Source organism: Athene noctua, chromosome 1 (assembly GCF_965140245.1).
Source record: "Athene noctua chromosome 1, bAthNoc1.hap1.1, whole genome shotgun sequence".
Taxonomy (NCBI): Eukaryota; Metazoa; Chordata; class Aves; order Strigiformes; family Strigidae; genus Athene; species Athene noctua.
Genome location: NC_134037.1, coordinates 89,284,648 through 89,303,970, shown reverse-complemented (window position 1 = coordinate 89,303,970; position 19,323 = coordinate 89,284,648). Strand labels below are relative to the sequence as shown.

The 19,323-nt window shown below is 40.1% G+C and overlaps 1 protein-coding gene across 3 annotated transcripts in view; it reads left to right on the top strand.

The window, feature by feature from the left end:
- The first annotated feature begins 1,601 nt into the window (after nucleotides 1-1,601).
- Nucleotides 1,602-19,323, top strand: part of ADSS2 (adenylosuccinate synthase 2) — a 38,944-nt gene continuing 21,222 nt past the window's right edge. Inside the window, exons 1-2 of one of the 3 annotated variants that reach the window (XM_074925528.1) lie at nucleotides 1,602-1,959; nucleotides 18,418-18,520. In XM_074925528.1, coding sequence (XP_074781629.1) covers nucleotides 1,792-1,959; nucleotides 18,418-18,520 — 271 coding nt within the window. In that variant the 5' untranslated portion in view covers nucleotides 1,602-1,791. The remainder of the gene's footprint in view (nucleotides 1,960-18,417; nucleotides 18,521-19,323) is intronic. The other 2 variants (XM_074925520.1, XM_074925537.1) reach the window with 2 other exon arrangements.

Sequence of the window (19,323 nt, the reverse complement as noted above, 5' to 3'; positions counted from 1 at the left end):
ATGAGATGATCTACAGCCTCTTAAGCGAGTGGACTAAAAAAGTTTCCCATTGTGTCAGCAAGACTGGAGAATCTGACTTCAGCAGCTCCTTGTGGCTTTCAGTGACTTCCCACGAGCTCTGTGCAGTGATACAGAAATCATGGCTATGTTTGGTTTTAGCACAAGCAGACAAAAGTACTAATACTATGAAGTATAGTGAATGTTTAAGGAACTATTTGCTCTTTGATGTGTTTACACACAATCGCCTCCTATCATTTGCAATTGTTAACTTATTTGTACTGAACTGACTGCTTTGTCATAGCATCTCTTTAGACATTCAGGATTTGGATTTTTTCAGTTTTTCAAAAAAAGTTCTCTGTCAATTTTGTATTTAATTTTCTGTTATATATCTTCCTAGCTTTACAAGACACACTTAAACTTTTCTTCAGTGGCTTTTATAGATCTTCAAATTCTTGGTTAGAGTAAACCTGAAGGAGCGAAGGACCAACTAAAATCAGACTCTGCAACCTGCCAGACAGCTGCAGATTGTAACTGCTTAGTGACTCAGGTTTTTGAATAGCTGTCTTAGCAATAATTACATCATTCAGATTTCCATCTTTTTAATAGCTACTTTACAAAAAAAAAAAATAAATTCTTCCCCCAGGGGTGTTGATTCTGTGAAGCAGGAAGGAATGAAAACAGCCACTGAGACATCAGTTCCACTTCTAAACCCTCAAGTATGCGTGATGGCCTTTCTCTGCTATGGGTTTTTCCATTATTTTTTTTTCCTCATGAATAAGCTTGGGGCCGTGTTCCGGTGTCTCTGGAGAAAATGGCCTCTTACATTTAGCCCCTGGTTCTAGAAACGCTAATTTACTTTCTTATCATTCAGTCTGCAAAACTAACCACATAGGGAAAGCTGTGATACACTGCAAACACGCTCGCAGGTTTGACGTCTGTGAGAGGCCACAGGGATGCCTTGCCCACTGCAGATGAAACGTGAGGGGAAACGGAGAGCCACACCGGCACGGGACCCCCAGGCTGGCAGGGCGCAGAGGCACCCGCTCTGGTTCGGGAGCGGTGTGGGGACACCTGCGGCACCTCAGGCCGCGGGCTTCTGCACCCCGGAGAGCCCGCTGCGGGGAAGGGACACAGGGCCTGTGCCCACCAAAGCCGAGGCCGCGGCTGGAACGCACACTGAGCCGAGGCCAGACCCGCGCACAAAGGCAACTCCCCACGACTCCCTCCTTCCAGCCCCACGGGGCGCAGCCGCCGCGGCACAGCGGGGCCAGCAGCTCGGGGGCCGCCACCGCCCCGCTCCCCACGCGCCGCCGCCTCCCGCCGCCGCGGGGGCGCATGGGGCAACCGGCAGAGCCCCGTCCTGCCACAGGTGCGGCCGCCGAGGACTACGAGTCCCAGCACGCACCGCGCCCGCCTCCGCGCGGCGCCCCGCGCGGGAGAGGCCGCGCAGCACGCTGGGAAATGTAGTCCGGGCTGCCGCGCGCGGGGGAGCCGCGCGAGGGCGGAGGGGGGGGAAAGCCGCCGGGAGTGACGGCGGTGGCTCCGGTTTTCGGCGTGGGAGCGGAGCGGGGCTGCGGCGGCGGGCAGGGGGTCTGCGCGGCGGCGAGCGGCGGGGGGAGGCCGCGCTGGCGGGGCCGGTAGGCGGCGGCACCTGGACGCGGCAGCGGCACCACCGCCCGCCCGCCCGGGAGGAGGCGGAGGCGGCGGCGGCGGCGGAGGAGGCGGGGGGAGCGGAGCCGCCGCGCGCTGCCGCATGTGCTTGGAGCGGAGCCGGAGCGGGCAGCGCGAGCCATGGCGGAGCATGGCGCCCCGGCGCCCGCCATCCCCAACGGCGAGTGCGTCGCCCGCCTCCCCGGCAACAAGGTGACCGTCGTGCTGGGGGCCCAGTGGGGCGACGAGGGCAAAGGCAAGGTGGTGGACCTGCTGGCGCAGGACGCCGACATCGTCTGCAGGTGCCAGGTGAGGAGGCGGCCGGGGCGCGGGGGAGGCCGCGGGTGTCACCTTGAGGCGAGCGGCCCCGCCACCGGCCCCGCCGGCCGCCCGGCTCCGTGCGGGCGCCTGCTTTCGCCCCTGCTCGCCCGCCCCAGCGCAGGGCCGGGCGGTGGTGCCCGGCGAGGCGGCGGGACTCCCGCCTCAGCGCAGGGCGGGCTGAGGGGCGGCGAAGCCTTATCCGGCGGGGCAGGAGCCCCTGGCGAGAGCCCCGCGGCCGGGCTCTGCAGCCCTCCCGCTCCTCCTTTGTCCCCGTCCCGGCGCCGGAGGGAGGAGGAGGAGGAAGAAGGCGCCCTCCTCGCCGCCGAGAGCTGGCCTCCAGCAGGAGGAATGCGCCCGGGGTCGCTCCCCCACTTCAGGCCCACCGCCGCACTCTTTGTCTGGGGGGCGCTGGGAAGGGGCCGCGCTCGGCGGTTCTCGCAGCATCGCTACCGGCTTCGGGGCGAGGAGCCTTCCCCGGCGGCGGCGTGGCCTAAGCCCCACCGGCTGTGAGCGCGCCCGCCTGCCCCGCTCGGAGGGGTAGTGCTGGCCCCCGGCGCGAAACCGGCGGTTCCTCACAGGATGCACGTGAGGGTGCGCATGTCGTCCGCGACAACTCGGTCGTCTTCAGATAAAACTAGCTCTGGAAGGACTCGCCTGCCCTTGCTTCAAGATCACTGGTGCGCCAGTAAAACCTCGGTTTTTTCGTTTAATCTTTGTCTTTTTCTTCTCTCTTGCTGTGTGGAAGCTGTATTCCAGCACAAGAGCAAAAAAAGTGTCTAGCCTGCAGGCGTAGTACTCTAAATGCCTACCTTAAAACAACATAGATCTGAGGAGATGTTTCTCTTAACGTTTCTAGTGTAGTAATTCTATAGGGCAAAAGATGATGATGAACTAAAGCTATGAATGTTTTGTTTCCTTCAAATAAGAGGTAGAGCACATTAAAATGCCCACAACGTGCGGATGTCATATAAGTTGAATGCACAAATTAAATTTGCTCTGAAATAAATATATTTTGGAAGAGTGTACCACTTCTCGAAGAGTACAAACACTGAAGCATTGTATTATCCAACGGTGACTGCACGTAAAACTGGTATTTTCAAAGTCAAGTCAGTTGCAAAACTGACAAATCAAAAACTTGAACTTCAGAGATTGATTTTGAAGTAAAGAATAATCTTAAATAGCTCCTTTCACAATTGAGGTTTTTTTTCCCCATGTATTTTTTTTTAAATAAAATCTGATGCGTGCTGTGGCATGGTTGCCTGGCTTTGTGGATTATTAGCACAATGACTCAGTTTGTCCTTTACAATTTTGTTCTTGAAACTTGAAGGGCATCTAGGTGAACACGTATGTTTAATGCTAAGAAGTTTTGATGGTGTGAGAGAGGCAGACTGAATTTTTGTGGGCATGTGTTGTAATGTATTTGTTACTTGTCTTTCAAATCAGCTGGATAAAGGATCAAGAAAAGGAAAAAATGATGATGCTATCTCAGGCTTGAGTTTCATGGCCTGTTCTGCCATTTCTAACAGCTTGTTCCTCTTCCTGAAGGGGAAGGAGTTTTTCTTCTTTCTTCCCTTTCCTGTTGATGGCTGTACTGTCTGGGTCTCCTCCCATGCACTGACTCTGGCCCTTGAACATGTCTGTAAGTTGATTTAGCTCACCAAAATGGCAGGAAACTATTTTTTGTTGGATTTACTTTCTGCTGTTGTAGTAAATAAAACTGAGTTTAATTGGCTCAGAGGAGCCCAGGACAGGGTAAACTCAAAGAACAATTTCTTAGAACGAGAAGGGAAAAATAGGAATATTCTCTTTCAGTGGTACTGAGCTATTAAATCCTCTTAGTGGGTATGCAAGCATATTCTTGATGTTTTTGTTACTGCTGGTAAATTAAGACTATGACCCTTGTGCTTTTTGTAGGGGTGCAAGTCCAGAAAGAAAGATTGTAACACACTTAGTCTGCCACTTGCTAATAGCAGCTTTGTGTAATTGGAGCTTCTGATTCTTATTTCACTGTTGTACTCTTACTCTCATTCTAGGATGATTCTTTCTGTTCATCATGCCGCAGAGTTGCTAGAATGCCTGTGGATGAGATTAAATATTTCTAGCGTGTTCTTGTGAAAAATTTATTAGCACAACTGTTTTTTTGGAGGACTTGGGAAGTTGTAGGAGGTCTAAGGTGTCTTGGAAACTTGCCTTACATTTGCAGTGAAACACCCTAGTGTCTTTCATATCACTGTACCTTGTTGGGTGCAGATGCAGAGCATGAAAATGGTCCTGTCCCAGAAGTGAGAAATGACCTTCATCTACTTTTCAATGCCTGTAAAAGGCATTGCAAGAAGTTCTACTCCGAAATCTATGGCCATACCTTCTTGTCTCCTAGGTAAGCAGGTGTGCTAATGACTTCAGTCACTTGTATAACTAGCTGACTATAGCATTGGGAATGAGGTCCGTCCTTAGTTACACTTAGCTGAACAAGTGTCAGGAAATAAGTTGTATTATGGCTCTACTTCTTCTAAATACTGCCCTTCACAGTGTTTTATCTTAGTTTTAGAGGTTGCTGAAAGGAGTCTTGTGTTCAGAGCAAGAAAATGGTATCATCTCTTCAGGAGACAGATTCACATTTATCAGAACTGGTATTATGGTTTCAGAATCAATTCCTTGAAGAGACTAACCTAAAATTAAAATACATCCAGGGGCTGCATGTATGTAGTTGCTAATGCAGCTGCACTGGCAGCTATGATAGTTTTGTGAGGGCACTGCACATACGGAGGGTTCAGATACAGTTACTACAAACATATCTACATGACAGGCAAAATATGTACTTGTTCTTCCACTGTTAAATTTGAGTTGGTCTTCATTTACCTCTGGGAAATATCAGGTAGAATGATACTACTGATCAAACAAATGCATTGTTGAGACTTTTGCACTTAAACTTACATCTGGTCTTCAGTGGCTTACAGAGCAAAGTCTCTTTACCTGCTATCACATAAATCCTAGTCCAGACAGTGAAACAGAGAAAGAATTGGTTTGAGATTCAGGAGTAGTTGCCAGAAAAACTGCTTTTCTGTTTTTTGACTGACATAGTTTCCTCTTACTAAGCAGCTAGACTTAATGCTGTCAAACCTGGCAATTTTGAAGAGTGTACATTGTATTTTTGTCAATTCCACACAGGTAATGAAAAGTTAAAGGAAAACATTTCTTGTTCTGATTAAGGGACTTCCTATCATTGCTGAATGCAAACAAATTAGCTAATTTAATTACCGGAGTTTCATTTGTTAGTGGATATGGGAATGGCAAATTAATGCAAGCAAATTATTTTAGATAATCATTTTGTCAAAACAAATACAGTACCAAAATACACTGTGTATCCCTTATTACCACCACCCCGTTCACCAAATCTACCAGGGTATGCAAAAAAATAGTAATGTCTGTACTGCATGATTCTGTTCTTATTTACTCGTTTCATCAGCAAATTTTTGGTCACTTCCTGTTCCTACTGTTGGAGGAAGCTGACTTACTCAGAGTATATAATTGATACAGGTGAGTAAGATTTGTCAGTCTTCGAAGTTATTTTTAAGCAATACTCTCTATGCTAAAGAATCCTATTTTCCTGCTTCTTCAGTTCTATTGTACATCTTGTTACTACTTCCAAACAAAACTGTAGCTTCTTAACAAATCTTCTCAACTGATTTCAGTATGGTCTGCTCTGCCTGCAGTGGGATTTCACGATTCCTACTCTTCAACTGCTAACACACAGTAATTGCAATGTGGGGTTCTTTGTACTCCCTTTTCCTCTTCTCCCCACGAACAATATCATGTATAGTGATGCCACCACTGATCGCTTCATACATGGCGATTACAATGCAACAGTTAGTGGAGAAGTTTTCAGTGAGCAGGTTCTTGGGGTTAAGCAGTTACTATTGATCAGCTGATAACTGCTGACTGAAGTCCTCAGACCAACGCTGCTTAATACCTCCATATTACTAGTCTTTATATAGCCACTATTTTTTTAAACTGAAATTTTCTTATCTTCCGTTCACCACGCCCACTTCTTTTCTCTTTCTAAGTATTCTTGTTTGAAAAGGTGTTTTAGTCTAGAGCCTTCACAGGCCATGCAGAATTAGGAACAGCAGAATCAGTAGCTATAGCTATTGGTGCTTTTTTTAGCTGTGCAGGCATTCGATATGTGATGTCTAGCTAGAGCTCTCATTTTTTTAAGTGCTTGGTGCACTTTTGGACCTTGAAGTGGTTGGCAGCATGCCAATGATGTGCCCTGGTGAGGAAAGAGAGGTCAGTAAAAATGAGTTCTTTGGCCTGCCCCATCAGTGAGTCATATGATTTACAGGCCTGCTTTAGAGCATCACTGACAGGTGATCTCTTGTTATTGTAATCATACAATGTCTAAATTAATTCAAACAGAAGAACAGTTGAAATTCGATTTTCCAGGTCATTTGAACCATTAACAAAGAAGATCATAATAGCACTAAAGAGCAAATTACACCTTGATCTGCAGGTTTCTTATTGTTCTTCAAATCTTACTACAAAAGCTTACTGTATGTGGTTGGTTAAGATGCAGTTACTCTATAGCAGCTTATTATCATTTCAAATATATTTTTTATTTCTACTGTGCTACCTCACCCATTTGGAAGTTGTTCTCAGGCAATATTCCTGAAGTCACTGTTTTTCATATCCTTCCTTAAATGTTCTTGTGAAATGTAGCAAACGTCAGTGGGGTTTTATGCAGTGAGGCAACATACTGTTGGACCAATCTGTGCTTTCAACAATTTTCTTGTTCCTTATCTGCTTGCCTCACTTGATCCCTTTTATCTGTTAGGGAAAGATTGGTCTTTATTCTGGACTTGGCCAATGAATCCTGTTCCTTAACTAACATATGTAGGCATTGCAACAGTATATGGTTTTGCAGATCAGGTGAGAGTAAGCAAAACCCAGCTCTAAAGAGTCTTTCTGAATATTGTCTTTCAGTAGCAGTTCTCTCGGTACAGAGAAGTGTATGGTGTTCTTTGAGATTAATAGACTTAACTAAAGTTAATGTGTTTTTTTTTGTTGTTAGGAGAAAAACAGGTGACTATGTTAAACATAATGTGCTTATTCTGTCATATTCTGCCTCAAACCACACTCTTGATCTTGTTCTCATGCAACAATTCTTGTACTACACATTCAAAAATTTCTGAAGTCTAGCCAAAGTTTTAGAAACTTTTAAGTATATAACATTGATGGCTTCTTGAACTAGGTTTAGATCTTACAAGCATGAATGAATTGTCAAGGAAAAAAATTGCTAGCTGCTGGATGTTGTTTATACTGAAATCCAGGAGTAGGTTATAGAGTAGAGTTTGTTAGCTGCTGATTTCTTTGAGCAGGGGGAAGCAAGAAATTAAGCACAAAATCTGGGATGTGAGAAAATGAATTAGTTATCAAAACTTTGTTTTAAAGGGGGATGGTTTGCAATCTGAAGTTCAAAATAGGTTTTTAGCAGTATGTATTGACATGAGAAGCAAATAGCCTAGTAATCGCAAAGCTATGTCTAATTGGGGTGCATCATTGGGGTTCAGATGCATCTCTTTGCTAGACTGGTCAACTTTTAAAAGGTGTGTTCAGCATTCCCAGCATCAGATTGTGGCAAAAAGGAGCTTTTCTTATGTTACTTGTAAGTAATGGTAGTATCCAGCTTTCTTGATGTATTTTTGACTTTTCATCTAAGAGTTAAATGAAAATGTTTACAACCATATGATGCCAAAGCAACATTGACTTGCTTCTTGCCCAACTTGGCAGTCACTTGTACAGCTAGCTCAGAAACAACAGTGGTTGCCCTGAGCTAAAAATGAATGCTGGAATGTGGTAGCAATAAAAGTAAACTGTAGAAAAAATTATGCACACACACATCTGATGGGGAGAGTTGCAAGGAGTGTATGGCTTCTTCCTTAATGTAGCAGGAGATAACATCTCTTTAAACTAGACAACTAATTTCTATTCTAGAGGAGATAACTTGAAAGACTTCTTTGCTCTACCCTGAGGCATCATATTTTTGAGATAGACAACTTGGCATGATCACGTCATAAGAAAAGGCAGTGATTGTCATCGTAGACGTTTTGGGTAGATAGTTCTCTTAAATGCATATGCCAGTATTTCAGAGCTGCTTTAAATACTTTTGTATTTAGTATCAGTATAGAGAGCCATTCACAATATGCTTTTAATAGTAATTTCAGTCTGCTTTTCTAATAAATATTTTTTTTTTCCCCTATGCATCTCCACTGTTGAGTAAAGCTGCAGTAATGCAGACCAGTCTTAGCAGTTATGAGAGTATTGCTGTATGTGAGGCACCACGATTTGAACTGCTCTCCTGTCTTGATGTGTTCAAAATGGATTTAACTGTTCTGGTTTTATTATACTGATGTGTAGTCTGCCCTTGACTAATAGTCTGAAAAGAAAATGCGTATTTTCAACTTGTGTGGATCTAAAATGGAGAAAGATATGCCGTTGTTCCTCCATCTTAGTTTCAAATGCATTGTATTTTTAGTGTGTTCCTGCAGTGATGTCTCACTTGCATGTTCTACCTTTGTATGTACACATGCCTCATACTTAAGTGTACACTTCCTTGGCTAGCACACATGGCACACATTTACTCTTGTTCTTTGTGCTCTACGGAAAGGTTTTAAAAACCAGAGAATGTCTGTTTTTTGTTTTTTTTTTTTTTTTAACAAGGAGTAGTATTTTTGCTTTCAGTTTATGAACGAGCAACTCTTCTTTACTTTTTGGTTTTGCTGATTATTCAAGTTGGTACATTAATGTTTCCTGTTAGACTGTACTTTTTTTTCTAAAAAAGGAAGGAAAAACCCTAAAGATTGAAGGTAGAATGAATTTAAGAATGGTGGTCTTTCAGTGAATGAAGGATATATTAAGCGTATACAGTTTTTTCTGGAACAGTCCCCTGTGCCAGGAATATAGAAGAACTGCAGATCCTTCATCCTTAAACTGTAAGGACAAACGGTCAAGTCTTTGCGTACTTTTCAGGTAAATCGATTAGATTGGCTGCAAACCCATGAGCATGGAACTCTTCTGAGCACACTCACCTGAGGAAAAAGTTGTGGTTCAGGATTTCTCTGAGTATGGCTTCAGAGTCTTTTTGGAAAATAAGATTCCATGCTTTCTCAATCACTGGCTTCACTTTGCTTTACATGAGCTCTTAAGTTAGCGGGCATATAAAACATACTGGATTTTGTAACTCCCAGTTTGATATTTTTTATTTATTAAAAAAAAAATTGTCCTTGGCAAGCATTAATATTATTGAAGTGTCTATATATATAGACACTTCAATACTATATATCTTCTATATAGTGTGTGTATATATGATTATGTATACTTCAATTATATATATATAATAATAAGTAATATTTTTAATATTATTGAAGTATTTGGAAAGCCAAATAAGTTATTCTTGAATAAATGACTTCTTGGGAAACATTCTGGTTGTACCTTCATATTTAGCAAAACCCAACCCAAAACCTCAGGTGGTGGTTATTTCAACTTTAGTGTTCTGGTAGCTGAGTTTTGGTAGTGGCTGGCTAAGCACTGTGAATCTGAAGTCTTATCTGATAAACTTTATTGCATTATTTTAATTCAGCAAGAAAATAATTTTTTTTGTCTAAAAAGAGCATCCCTCTTTAATCCTGACAATAAAGGTCATGATGGGAAAACGTTGGTGAAGTAGTCATCAATTAGGCTTTCTGAAGACAAACATGTCATTACTATTTTGTTTTAATTTAACTTAATTATCAAGACTCTGCCATAACTCCCCAAAAATATTGGTTCTTATTTGTCCAGTGAATCAGCTTGATACGTGAATGTTCCTTGGGGGCTTTTGACTAGTACAGAAATGCAATTCCAGAAGAAAAACTGCTGTTAAATATTATTATGAATGCTCCTTCTTCATGCTTTATACATGATTTGGAAGCTGTTCTGCATAGACAGAATATAACAAACTAAAGAGCTCTTGTTCCATGGGAAGGTTCAAAGTGAGAAGACTTGTCTTGCTTGTAGGTTGCTTGTACGTTATTTTGCATTTACCAGTTAGTTAATCTTCTAAAAACTGTTTCAGTCGTCAGAGCTATAAGGAAAAAAAAAAGCTGTAGTCAAGTACTTGCATTAATATCATTGCTTGTTCTGTTCAGTTCTTCATCCGAAATACTTTAGCTGGCAGTTAAGATATTTAAAAGCTATAGAATGCAAGAGAAAAACAAGCCATTTTGCATGGATAGGGGAAGTGCTGGAATTATTTGCCTTACTATTACTGTAGATGTCCTATTAGAAATACTGTTCAGTCAATATGTTTAAAATGTAGTCCTCTTTGATACTATTGATTAGTTTTCAGTATGTTTTCCAGTGATACTGACTGTACCATGGTGCAGTATTGTAGCTAGTGTGTTTGTGTCCTGTACATGAGTGTATTGTTTGTGGTAAGTATTGTCTTCCAGTGCTTTGATAGTGGTTTTTGGATAGCAGGGTTCACTTGTTTGATTTATTGAAATTTCAAGCTTGTTTCCAGTATATTGTTGACTAGCAGATAATGACTTATTTCCTTCCAAATTAGTATTTTCAGGTACTCAAAACTATTGCAAGAAGGGTGTTTCCTAACAATGTTTATCAAATGGCCCCCAGATGTCCAATACTTGCAGCTGCCTTATCTATCTTATGCCCCCTCTGTCCATGTGTAACTGATTCTGGTCACATTTGCCAGGATAGGTAGGTTTTAGAATAGTATCTTGTTTTGTGTGTGGTACTGACCAGCTATCTAAATTGAATATATGGATGCAGATTCTTGGGTGTGGCGCTTACACTGAGAAGGATTTTTAGGCTACTTAATCTTCTTTACCAAGCTGAAGAAAAAAACCCTATTTTTGTTTGTTTGCTTTAAAATATAATAATGTCTCTGAGCACTTGACCACCATAAAAGGAATATTTCAAAGGTGATATTTCACAGGGAATGTTTTTTGGAATGAGTCTTTTAGAAAGTGGGTAAATACAGGGTTTTGTTAACAGGATTACTGTCATTCTAACAGTACTTGTGTGATAATTTGGCTATTTGTATGCACCTTTCTGTCTGAGTCCTTAATACTTAGCTGCTCTACATGTTGAATAGCTTTCAGGATTACCAGCTAGTGGCCAGGGATCATATACTTTTTCAAGGAAGTGATTTAAGCATACCACACCAGGAAAATTGGAATAATGCCTTTTTAAAAAGTTTATGCATTTAGTTATCTTACAACAACAGGTTTTGCTTAAAATATTATAGATTGGATAATGATCTCATGCCTGATATTACTTTCATTATTCCTCTTAATGGCTTAAAATGCTCAAAAATAATAGTATAATTTAAGAGTCAGGATCATGAAAGGAAAAAGGTCTTCTGTATCTTGATAGGATTTAAAATTGTTCATCCATCAGAGCATCAAACTAAAAAGTCCCTAAACTAAATCCATATACTGAAATGCATAGGTTCATAATTGTTCATGATGGCTTTCACACTGCATGTCCGAATAAATGGAAAGAATTTTTTTCATTCCAATCCAACTGGCACCCTCTTGAGCTGGATATGTGCAGAAGTTTAGAAAAAAAAACAACGCACAAAACCAATAACCAAACAAGACCCCCAAGAAGCAAACCAGCAACTCTTTAAATAGAGTACTAGGAAACTTTCATGGCTGAGGTGTTTTTTTTGTTTTATTTGTTTCTTTTTGCATCAAGGCTATGATTAAAGCAGCTATTGCTAAGACTCCCAACTTCATAAATCTCCATGAATTGTTTGAACTGATATTGTGGGGGAAGAAATAGGTGTTTGGTTCTCCCTTCACTTTGATCAAGCTTGTGTTTTGCCCTGTTATTGGCACAAAGGTTCAGTGTAACCTGGTGGCAGTTACTCCTTCAGCACAGCTGGCAGCAGTGTAGGCAGCAACTGGTAAACTGAAAACTGGAGACTGGACCTAACCATGAAACCAACCACCCAAACTTTGGTGTGTTATTTTGAAGTCTTGAGCAGCAGCAGTGGGCCTAGGTCTTGGCTACAAGGCAAAATTAAAAGGTTGGGAGGGACAACACTGTATTAGTTTGTATTACAAAGTTAATGCTCCTGGCACTTGAAAAGTTGGGGAAACTCAGAAACAAACTTTAATATTGTAATTTGGTAAAGCTGTGGGCTGCTGAAAAGACTGGTCCCTTGGTTGCCAAAGAATCCTCAGGGAGAGAACTGTTCCAGATACTGTGTTGAAAGATAGAAGGAAGGGAGAAAGGACAAACAAATTGAATTCTTTAAACTTTTACATCTACCTCAACATACAATGCTAAGAAGATTGTGAACTTCTGAAAATCCAGTTTTGGAAACTTCAGAGTATGCTAAAACTGCAATGCTGTACCTTGACAGGGATGCACAAGTAAATGGTGCTTTATCTAAGCAAAGTGTTCTTGGGACTTCAGGACCACTAAGCCTGTGTTAGCCTCTTGATATAGGAGTCTAGTGTATTGTTACTGGATCTTATTGCTCTTTGGTTTGAGTAACTGCTCTTTTGCTAGATGGAGAATCTGTTTAATGTTCTGTTCTTTAGTAAGGCATGTGCCTATTTTTACTCCGTTTTCTGTGATGAAATGAGCCCAAATCCAGAGGCTGTTTTCTAATTTAAAGAAAACTTAGAGGGACACGGTTTGGCGCTTCTTTTTTTTTTTTTTTTTTTTTTTTAAATAGCACTCTCTCTTTTAAGTGAGCTTTATTAGAACTTAAGGGGGAAGATTGTTTATATTCTTACCTAAGTAGCCTAGTAATAATCTAGACAAAGATTTCAGCCTTAAATAAGCAAAAGTTAAGCATTATGCATATTAAATTTATGGACTGATTAGTCTTTGGTGTAATATTAACTAGAACTCTTTGTGGGTTGTGTTTTTTTTTTTTTTTTTTAATTTCCAATATACTTCCAGTTCACAGTATTTGAATTCTAGGTGATGCGGCCTTTTGGACAATAAACACCTGTTTTTTCTCTTGTGCTTGCTGTCTGACTTTGTGTCCTTGGTATGTTTCAGGAATGATGCCTAGCTAAGAAAGTTTTCAGGTAACTAGCAGATACCTTTTGGTGTGAGTTCCAGAATGAAAATACTTAAAATAAAAAATGTTGGAATATACTAGATTGTGTCTATTGAAATAAGAAGCTCATGGTGTGTAAGGATTCTGCTGTATGTATCCAAACTGAAGGATGTGTAGGCAGGGTTTTGCTTAAGGATGCAAAAAATGATTTATCTCCTCTGTGGTAATTGTATGTTTAAGAAAATAAATGTACACAGTTGTTGATAGGATAACAATCAGAATTAATTTTCAGTGACTAATGTTTATAGTATTATTAATTTTTTAGTTTTGAATTTATAATTTTTATCTTTATAGCTGTTTAAACTGACAGGCGATATGAGGTTTGGGGAGGAGAGAGGGAAAAGGTTCTTAAATTTTTAAGAGAAACAGTCTTATTTAGTTTCAGAATTTTGATTTGCTGTTTTGGCAGATGATCTGAGGGTTTACAGTACTGTATCTGATACTGTAACATCCTGTGATATGCAGCAGTGAAGAAAAAGGAAAATATTCACAAAATGTTTTTAGAAAGCACTTAAGTGCATTTTTTGTGTGGTCGGTTAGTTTTGGTTTTTCTTCTTAATATGTTCGATAAGTGGGGTTAGACAACTCTGTAACAGCTGTACCATGGAGGCTGTACCATGGAAGCAGAGAACGCAGACTTTACTATGTTTAGTAGGTACTTGGACCTTGACAGCTCTCTTCTGGTCCCACCTACACTGCCTGTCCTGAACTGGTCTTTTTGGTCCTCTGTGAGTTTAACTTACCCCCAAATTGCTAAAAGAATCTTTCTTTTTTTTCCTCAAAAGTCTTTTCTTGCTTGTCTTTTGCGTTAGGTATCTGTGTCTGTGTTGTCTTTCAGAAAGCCTCTTTTGCATAATTTTTTCAATAAAATACTACATTGCAATACCAAGCAAGTAAAGTTTTGAGTCTGTTAGACATTCTTGACTATGCCATGCCATTTTGTCTTATTGATTACCTTTTTTTTTTTTTCTTCCCCAAATCTTTGCAATATTTTTTCTCTTACTCTGGCAAAGCCAGCTCTGCCTTGGCTGCCTGATTCCCTCCACAGCCTGCATTCTGACTTCTGGAGGGGCTTCCTTTGCTGCCATTCTGTAGAATGGGAAGAAAGCAGCCCAGTGAAGAAGTTTTTTGTTCAGAGTGCTGCTGGTGCTGCCTTCTATCTTTCAGGTATAAGAAATAATCTTTTCCACACCTCAGTCCTTTTGTGCAATCTATCTATTTGTAGCTGAACACAGAGTTGCGTTGCTCTAATGAGTATGTTGGCTATGGTACACTTTGTGGCTCATCTGAAGAAAATCTTGCCACTGTGCAGGGAGAAAGGGAAAAGGAGCCACTGCTACATGCACTCAGGGTATCCCAGACTGAGCATGAGAATCTTTTGGTCTTGCTGCGCACTTGGCCTCTTTGTCTATGTTGGCCCAAAGTCAGTGTTTCAGTTTTCGCATGGCTGAGAGAGAACTCTGTAGTTTGGGTACCTAGAAGGTTACCGAGATATGGTAGACTGATTCCTATATTTAGTTAACTAGGCAGTGTTGCCAGCCTCAAGAAATTAGTTGTATATCTTAATTTCCCTCTGGCAAAAGCTTTATACAATATATTGAAGGTCACTGGAGCATGAACTTTGTTTAACTAGTAGTGAAAATAAATTCCACAATTCCCCATTAATAATGTTTAAACATTTGAATCAAAGGAGTGTTAGCTTGAGTGACCTAACTGGTCCCGTTTGGTTTAGTGTGATGAGGGAGGAGCAAGAAATCTGAATGGAAAAGGACTGAAGCCAGGAGTGACTTCATCAGTTTATACCTTGAATTATGCCTAGAGGCAGTAGTTGCTTACATTATGAAGATGTTGGAATTATCATCAATTTCTGGAGGATTTTAAAAAACCAAACCAATCTCCGTAACCTAACAACAACTCACCCCTCCACCCCACCACCACTAGAACTCTGAGTTCAGGTTTCTGTAATTAGAATTGTTTGCCAAACCCGTGTTGTGCAACATCTGAGCACACAACATGTGTACACTTTACTGCTAGTTCACTGTGAATGTACAGGGGAACCATTCTTTTGATATATTACAGTTCCTAACTGTGTAACTATACACTTGCACTTTTGCAGCTAGGGTAGAGCTTACCTGTAAATCAACAGTGGAATTTTGAAAACTGAATTAATGAAATACAGTTGTTTTCAAACTGTATTTTAGGAGAGCATTAAATAAAAAATGTTTTTCAAAATGACACATTTTGACAGAATGACATCCAAAGCAGGATGAAGCTTGACTGAATGTTCTACCAGACAGCTGCTCAGAATAGCACTTTTTGGATTTAATCTTTTCATGTCATAGGCATCATAATATTAAAAACAACTAAATTCTGAATTCAAATTTGAGTCTAGCCTAAAAACAAGTATTTGGAAACCTTGAGGTATTAGTATGGCCTGAGAGTATGTTCAGATGGTGATTCATCACATGTAATGTCAAGTCTTCTATGTTAGTCTCTAGCAAAATCCCTTTATAACTGCTCACAGTAAACATGCAGAAGTATATATAACTAGCTTGCTTTTAGATGAAGTATGAGCTGTGCTCTGTGTGTAGTTCAAGGCTTAAAAGGTAAAGTACCTTTTTTTTTCCTGCAGCATTTTTCAGTGAGCACGGAACCAACACACCTTGGCATCACTCAACAGTACAAGGGAGAAATCTTGACACCCTCAAAACCCAGCTGCTGTTCTCATGATTTAATGGAGTCTGAGACTGTGCTGTACACTTTACTCACGCAGACGTGACCGCTGACCTTTAAGTTACCATATCTGAATGGCCAGTAGCTTGGCAAACTCAGAGACTAAGAATTTATTGTTAATCGTGATCTAATCTCTACAATGGCAAATTTTTCTCTTTATTAGACATTCACGATGCTAAAAAACCTTTTTTAAAAAAAAAACCAACAAATTGAGAAGCAAAACTAAATCATTGATTTAAGGGATTTCAAATGAATAGTCATTCACTAATTCTAGTGTTGCTTATGGGTTGGTCCAGTTATTTTATGCTGCAGTGGGAGAGTTTGGACTCGTCTTCCCATTTGTAAGTTAATGCTACCTCAGTACTTGGACCTAAGTGTTGCATTTTCATTTACAGGACTTCAGGGCTCATGTTAGATTTGTCTAGACTGATATTACCAGTGGATCTCATAGAAAGGAATAATTTGAAGGAAATCTGATGAGGAAGAAGATAACTACCTCTTCCAGCAGATGTACTTGACTGTAAATGCTGCATTAGGACATAACTATTCATTTTTCCCCAAGAAAATTTTACTTAGGTTCTCAAACACGGAGTAGAAAGCCAATGTATTTTCTTACTAAAAAAAGCTTGTATATTTTATGTATGTATATAATGTAATTGTTCTTAGAATATTATCTAGTTTAGGAGCAACTTGCAGTAGCTCAGGAGTATAAGCACTGCATTTCAAAAATTATCTACCGGCTAATATAGCTAGTTAACTTCCTTTTAAACTACAGATACAGCTGTAGAGTTGGTAGACCACTAAATAATCTTGTAACAGCTACAGAGTAGAAAGGATGGGAGGCAGAGAAGGAAGGCTATTCCTGAACATTTATTATTTTCTTAAAAGCATAAACTTGAAAGATTTGCTTTATTTGTGTATTCAATATTTTTCACATGTTGTGCATTGAAAATTTGTCATTCTCTGATTAAGTCAGATCATTTGCAGTGATAACCATCTGCATCCAGAAATCTTTACTTCTTCAAGGTACTGTTCTCTACATGGAAAAACTCTATATTACTAAATCATTTAAACTTGTCTTAAATTCAGACATTTCCTTTGCTGGGTGAAGGTTTGTAAGTCTTCCCTCTGTTTCCAAAGGAGGTTGAATGGCTATAAGACCTCAAAGAAATAATGCTGAAATTACAAGAATTTTCACTGCTAACTTCACTAAGATTAGGCTTTTACATGTGGCATGTGTGTTTGTTTATATACTGGCACAAATGTTTGATATCCAAGAATATTCTTTATAATGACAGATATATGACATTATGTATTGCATTCCTGCTTTGTAAATGTAGTAGTGAGTAGCTGTTGATTCCATTGCTAGGAAAGATGTTCTGTGATACCTTATTCTGAAATATTTCAGATTTATAATTCTCTAGATTAATAATAGATATAGCTTCTTTTGTCATCTTCTTTTCATATAGTGCTGTTCTTTGGTTTGTCTCATGCTGAAAAAGGCATAAATAAGCCTTTCCTTTAAGGCTTTCCTTCTGTGAAGCAGTTTGCTTATTTCTGTTGTAAGGTGCCTGTAAAGGATGTTTCTATAGTTATGACAGACAGAACCATTTTGTATGTAACCTTGTCTTGCACAAATGACTCAGTCATAAGAGAGTGTAAGCTTATTTTCAAAAGTACAGCAAATGAGAACTGGGGATATTTGGTTAACTTCTGTAATTTTTAGTTTCATGAGCCTATCTTGACCCCTTTAAGACTTGGTCACAGGCTGCTTTTTGTATTTTAGACATATTTCACAGTTTAGTAAATCTCTTGGTAGTCTCTTTGTGGTAGTGAAAAAGCTAGACATGTTAAGTGTTAGTTTGGGTGTAAATGGTTTCCGGTAACTTACAAAACCACAGTCTCAGTTGCCTCTAGATTCACTCCTTAACAGCACATTTCAGACATAAATGACTTGTACTATTACAGACCTCTCATCACAGAGGAGGTATAGAATGAACAAGTTAACTTTGTTGGTTACTATTCATAGAAAAACACTCAAAAGACTGAACCCAAAATTCAGGACAAAAAGCTTGCATGTTGCCAAAGAGCTAGACTTACCTTTCCCAATAGCTGTATGGTTTTATATACTCAGTTTAACTGGTGGGGTTTTTGTCCTTTGCTAAGGTTGCAGTTTCACTTTTAATACTTCCTCTCCATAGCTGTAATAGGAACCTCGTAAAACTCATGAAGGCTTTTAGAAGTGTTTACATGTTCTAGAATATTTATGCTTCTGTCCAATGAATTTTAGAAACATTTTAATCTTATCTCAAGCTTTTGTACTTCTGATGAACCAAAATACTGTCCAAAGTCTATGTGACAGATGTTGAAATTGCTGAATTTGACAAATTGAGTTTGCTTCATTTCCTGGGAGAAGGAAATCTCTGGAAGATTTTTTGTCAGTAACATAAGAAAAAGCTGAAGAATTGGAGCTGGAACCAGTTTATTCCATCTCTATGCTGTGTGTTCATTTGTCTTTAGTATTAAAAACTATTACCTTTTTTTTTTTTTCCCTTCCCCCTCATCCCGCCCAGGGAGGCAATAATGCAGGGCATACAGTTGTTGTGGATTCTGTGGAGTATGACTTTCATCTTCTGCCAAGTGGGATCATCAATCCAAAAGTCACTGCATTCATTGGTAAGTGGGGCATCTCTAAAAAATAGACAATACTGTAGTTACAGACTTCAGTCATATTAAAATAGCAAAATACATCTGGAGATACACAGAGTCAGGATTTTTCTTCTTCAAATTCTCATAGGCCTGAACTGCTCTACTATCTTAATAGTGTTTTAACTCACTTGTGAAGTTTGAATTATGAAGGTTTCTTTTATTGTCTTGGATAGTTCATCTCTGCTCCTATCTGTTCTATCAATGCAAACAGCTGGCTGCCCAGCATATCTTCATTCTCCTATTCTTGTTATTTTCTCTACCAATTATTTCTCTTATTCTTAGATTTCCTCCTCTCTGTTTTAATCTTCAGCCCTGTTAAGTAACTACCAATAACTTTTGAAACATAGTTCTCTTCTCACTTTTCTATTGTATTGTGAAATGAATGCTGACTCCAAAAGAATTCTGTACTATATAGTTCCTACCAAGAAGTCCTTTCAGGAGAGTACATTAGAAGGTTTAGGGCAGTGGCAGTACTGCGTGATGTCAGGATCTGTGATCTGTTTGCTTACTGAAAGGAGGTTTAGATTGTCACATCTGTTTGTCCTTACAAGTCTACTGATCCCCCTCCCTCTCTTGGAATCTTGTTTCCAATCCTATGTGGTTTTTTTCTTTGGATTGCTTATATGACCAACCTACTTAATAATGCTGTGTAGCCCTTGAAATTTCCTTCTAAAAATGAAGTATAAAACATGTCTACACAGCGTTATAACTATGCATGTGCTTGTGTGCTGTTTCACAAATCAGGTGAGTCTCCGAGTCACTAAAAGCTG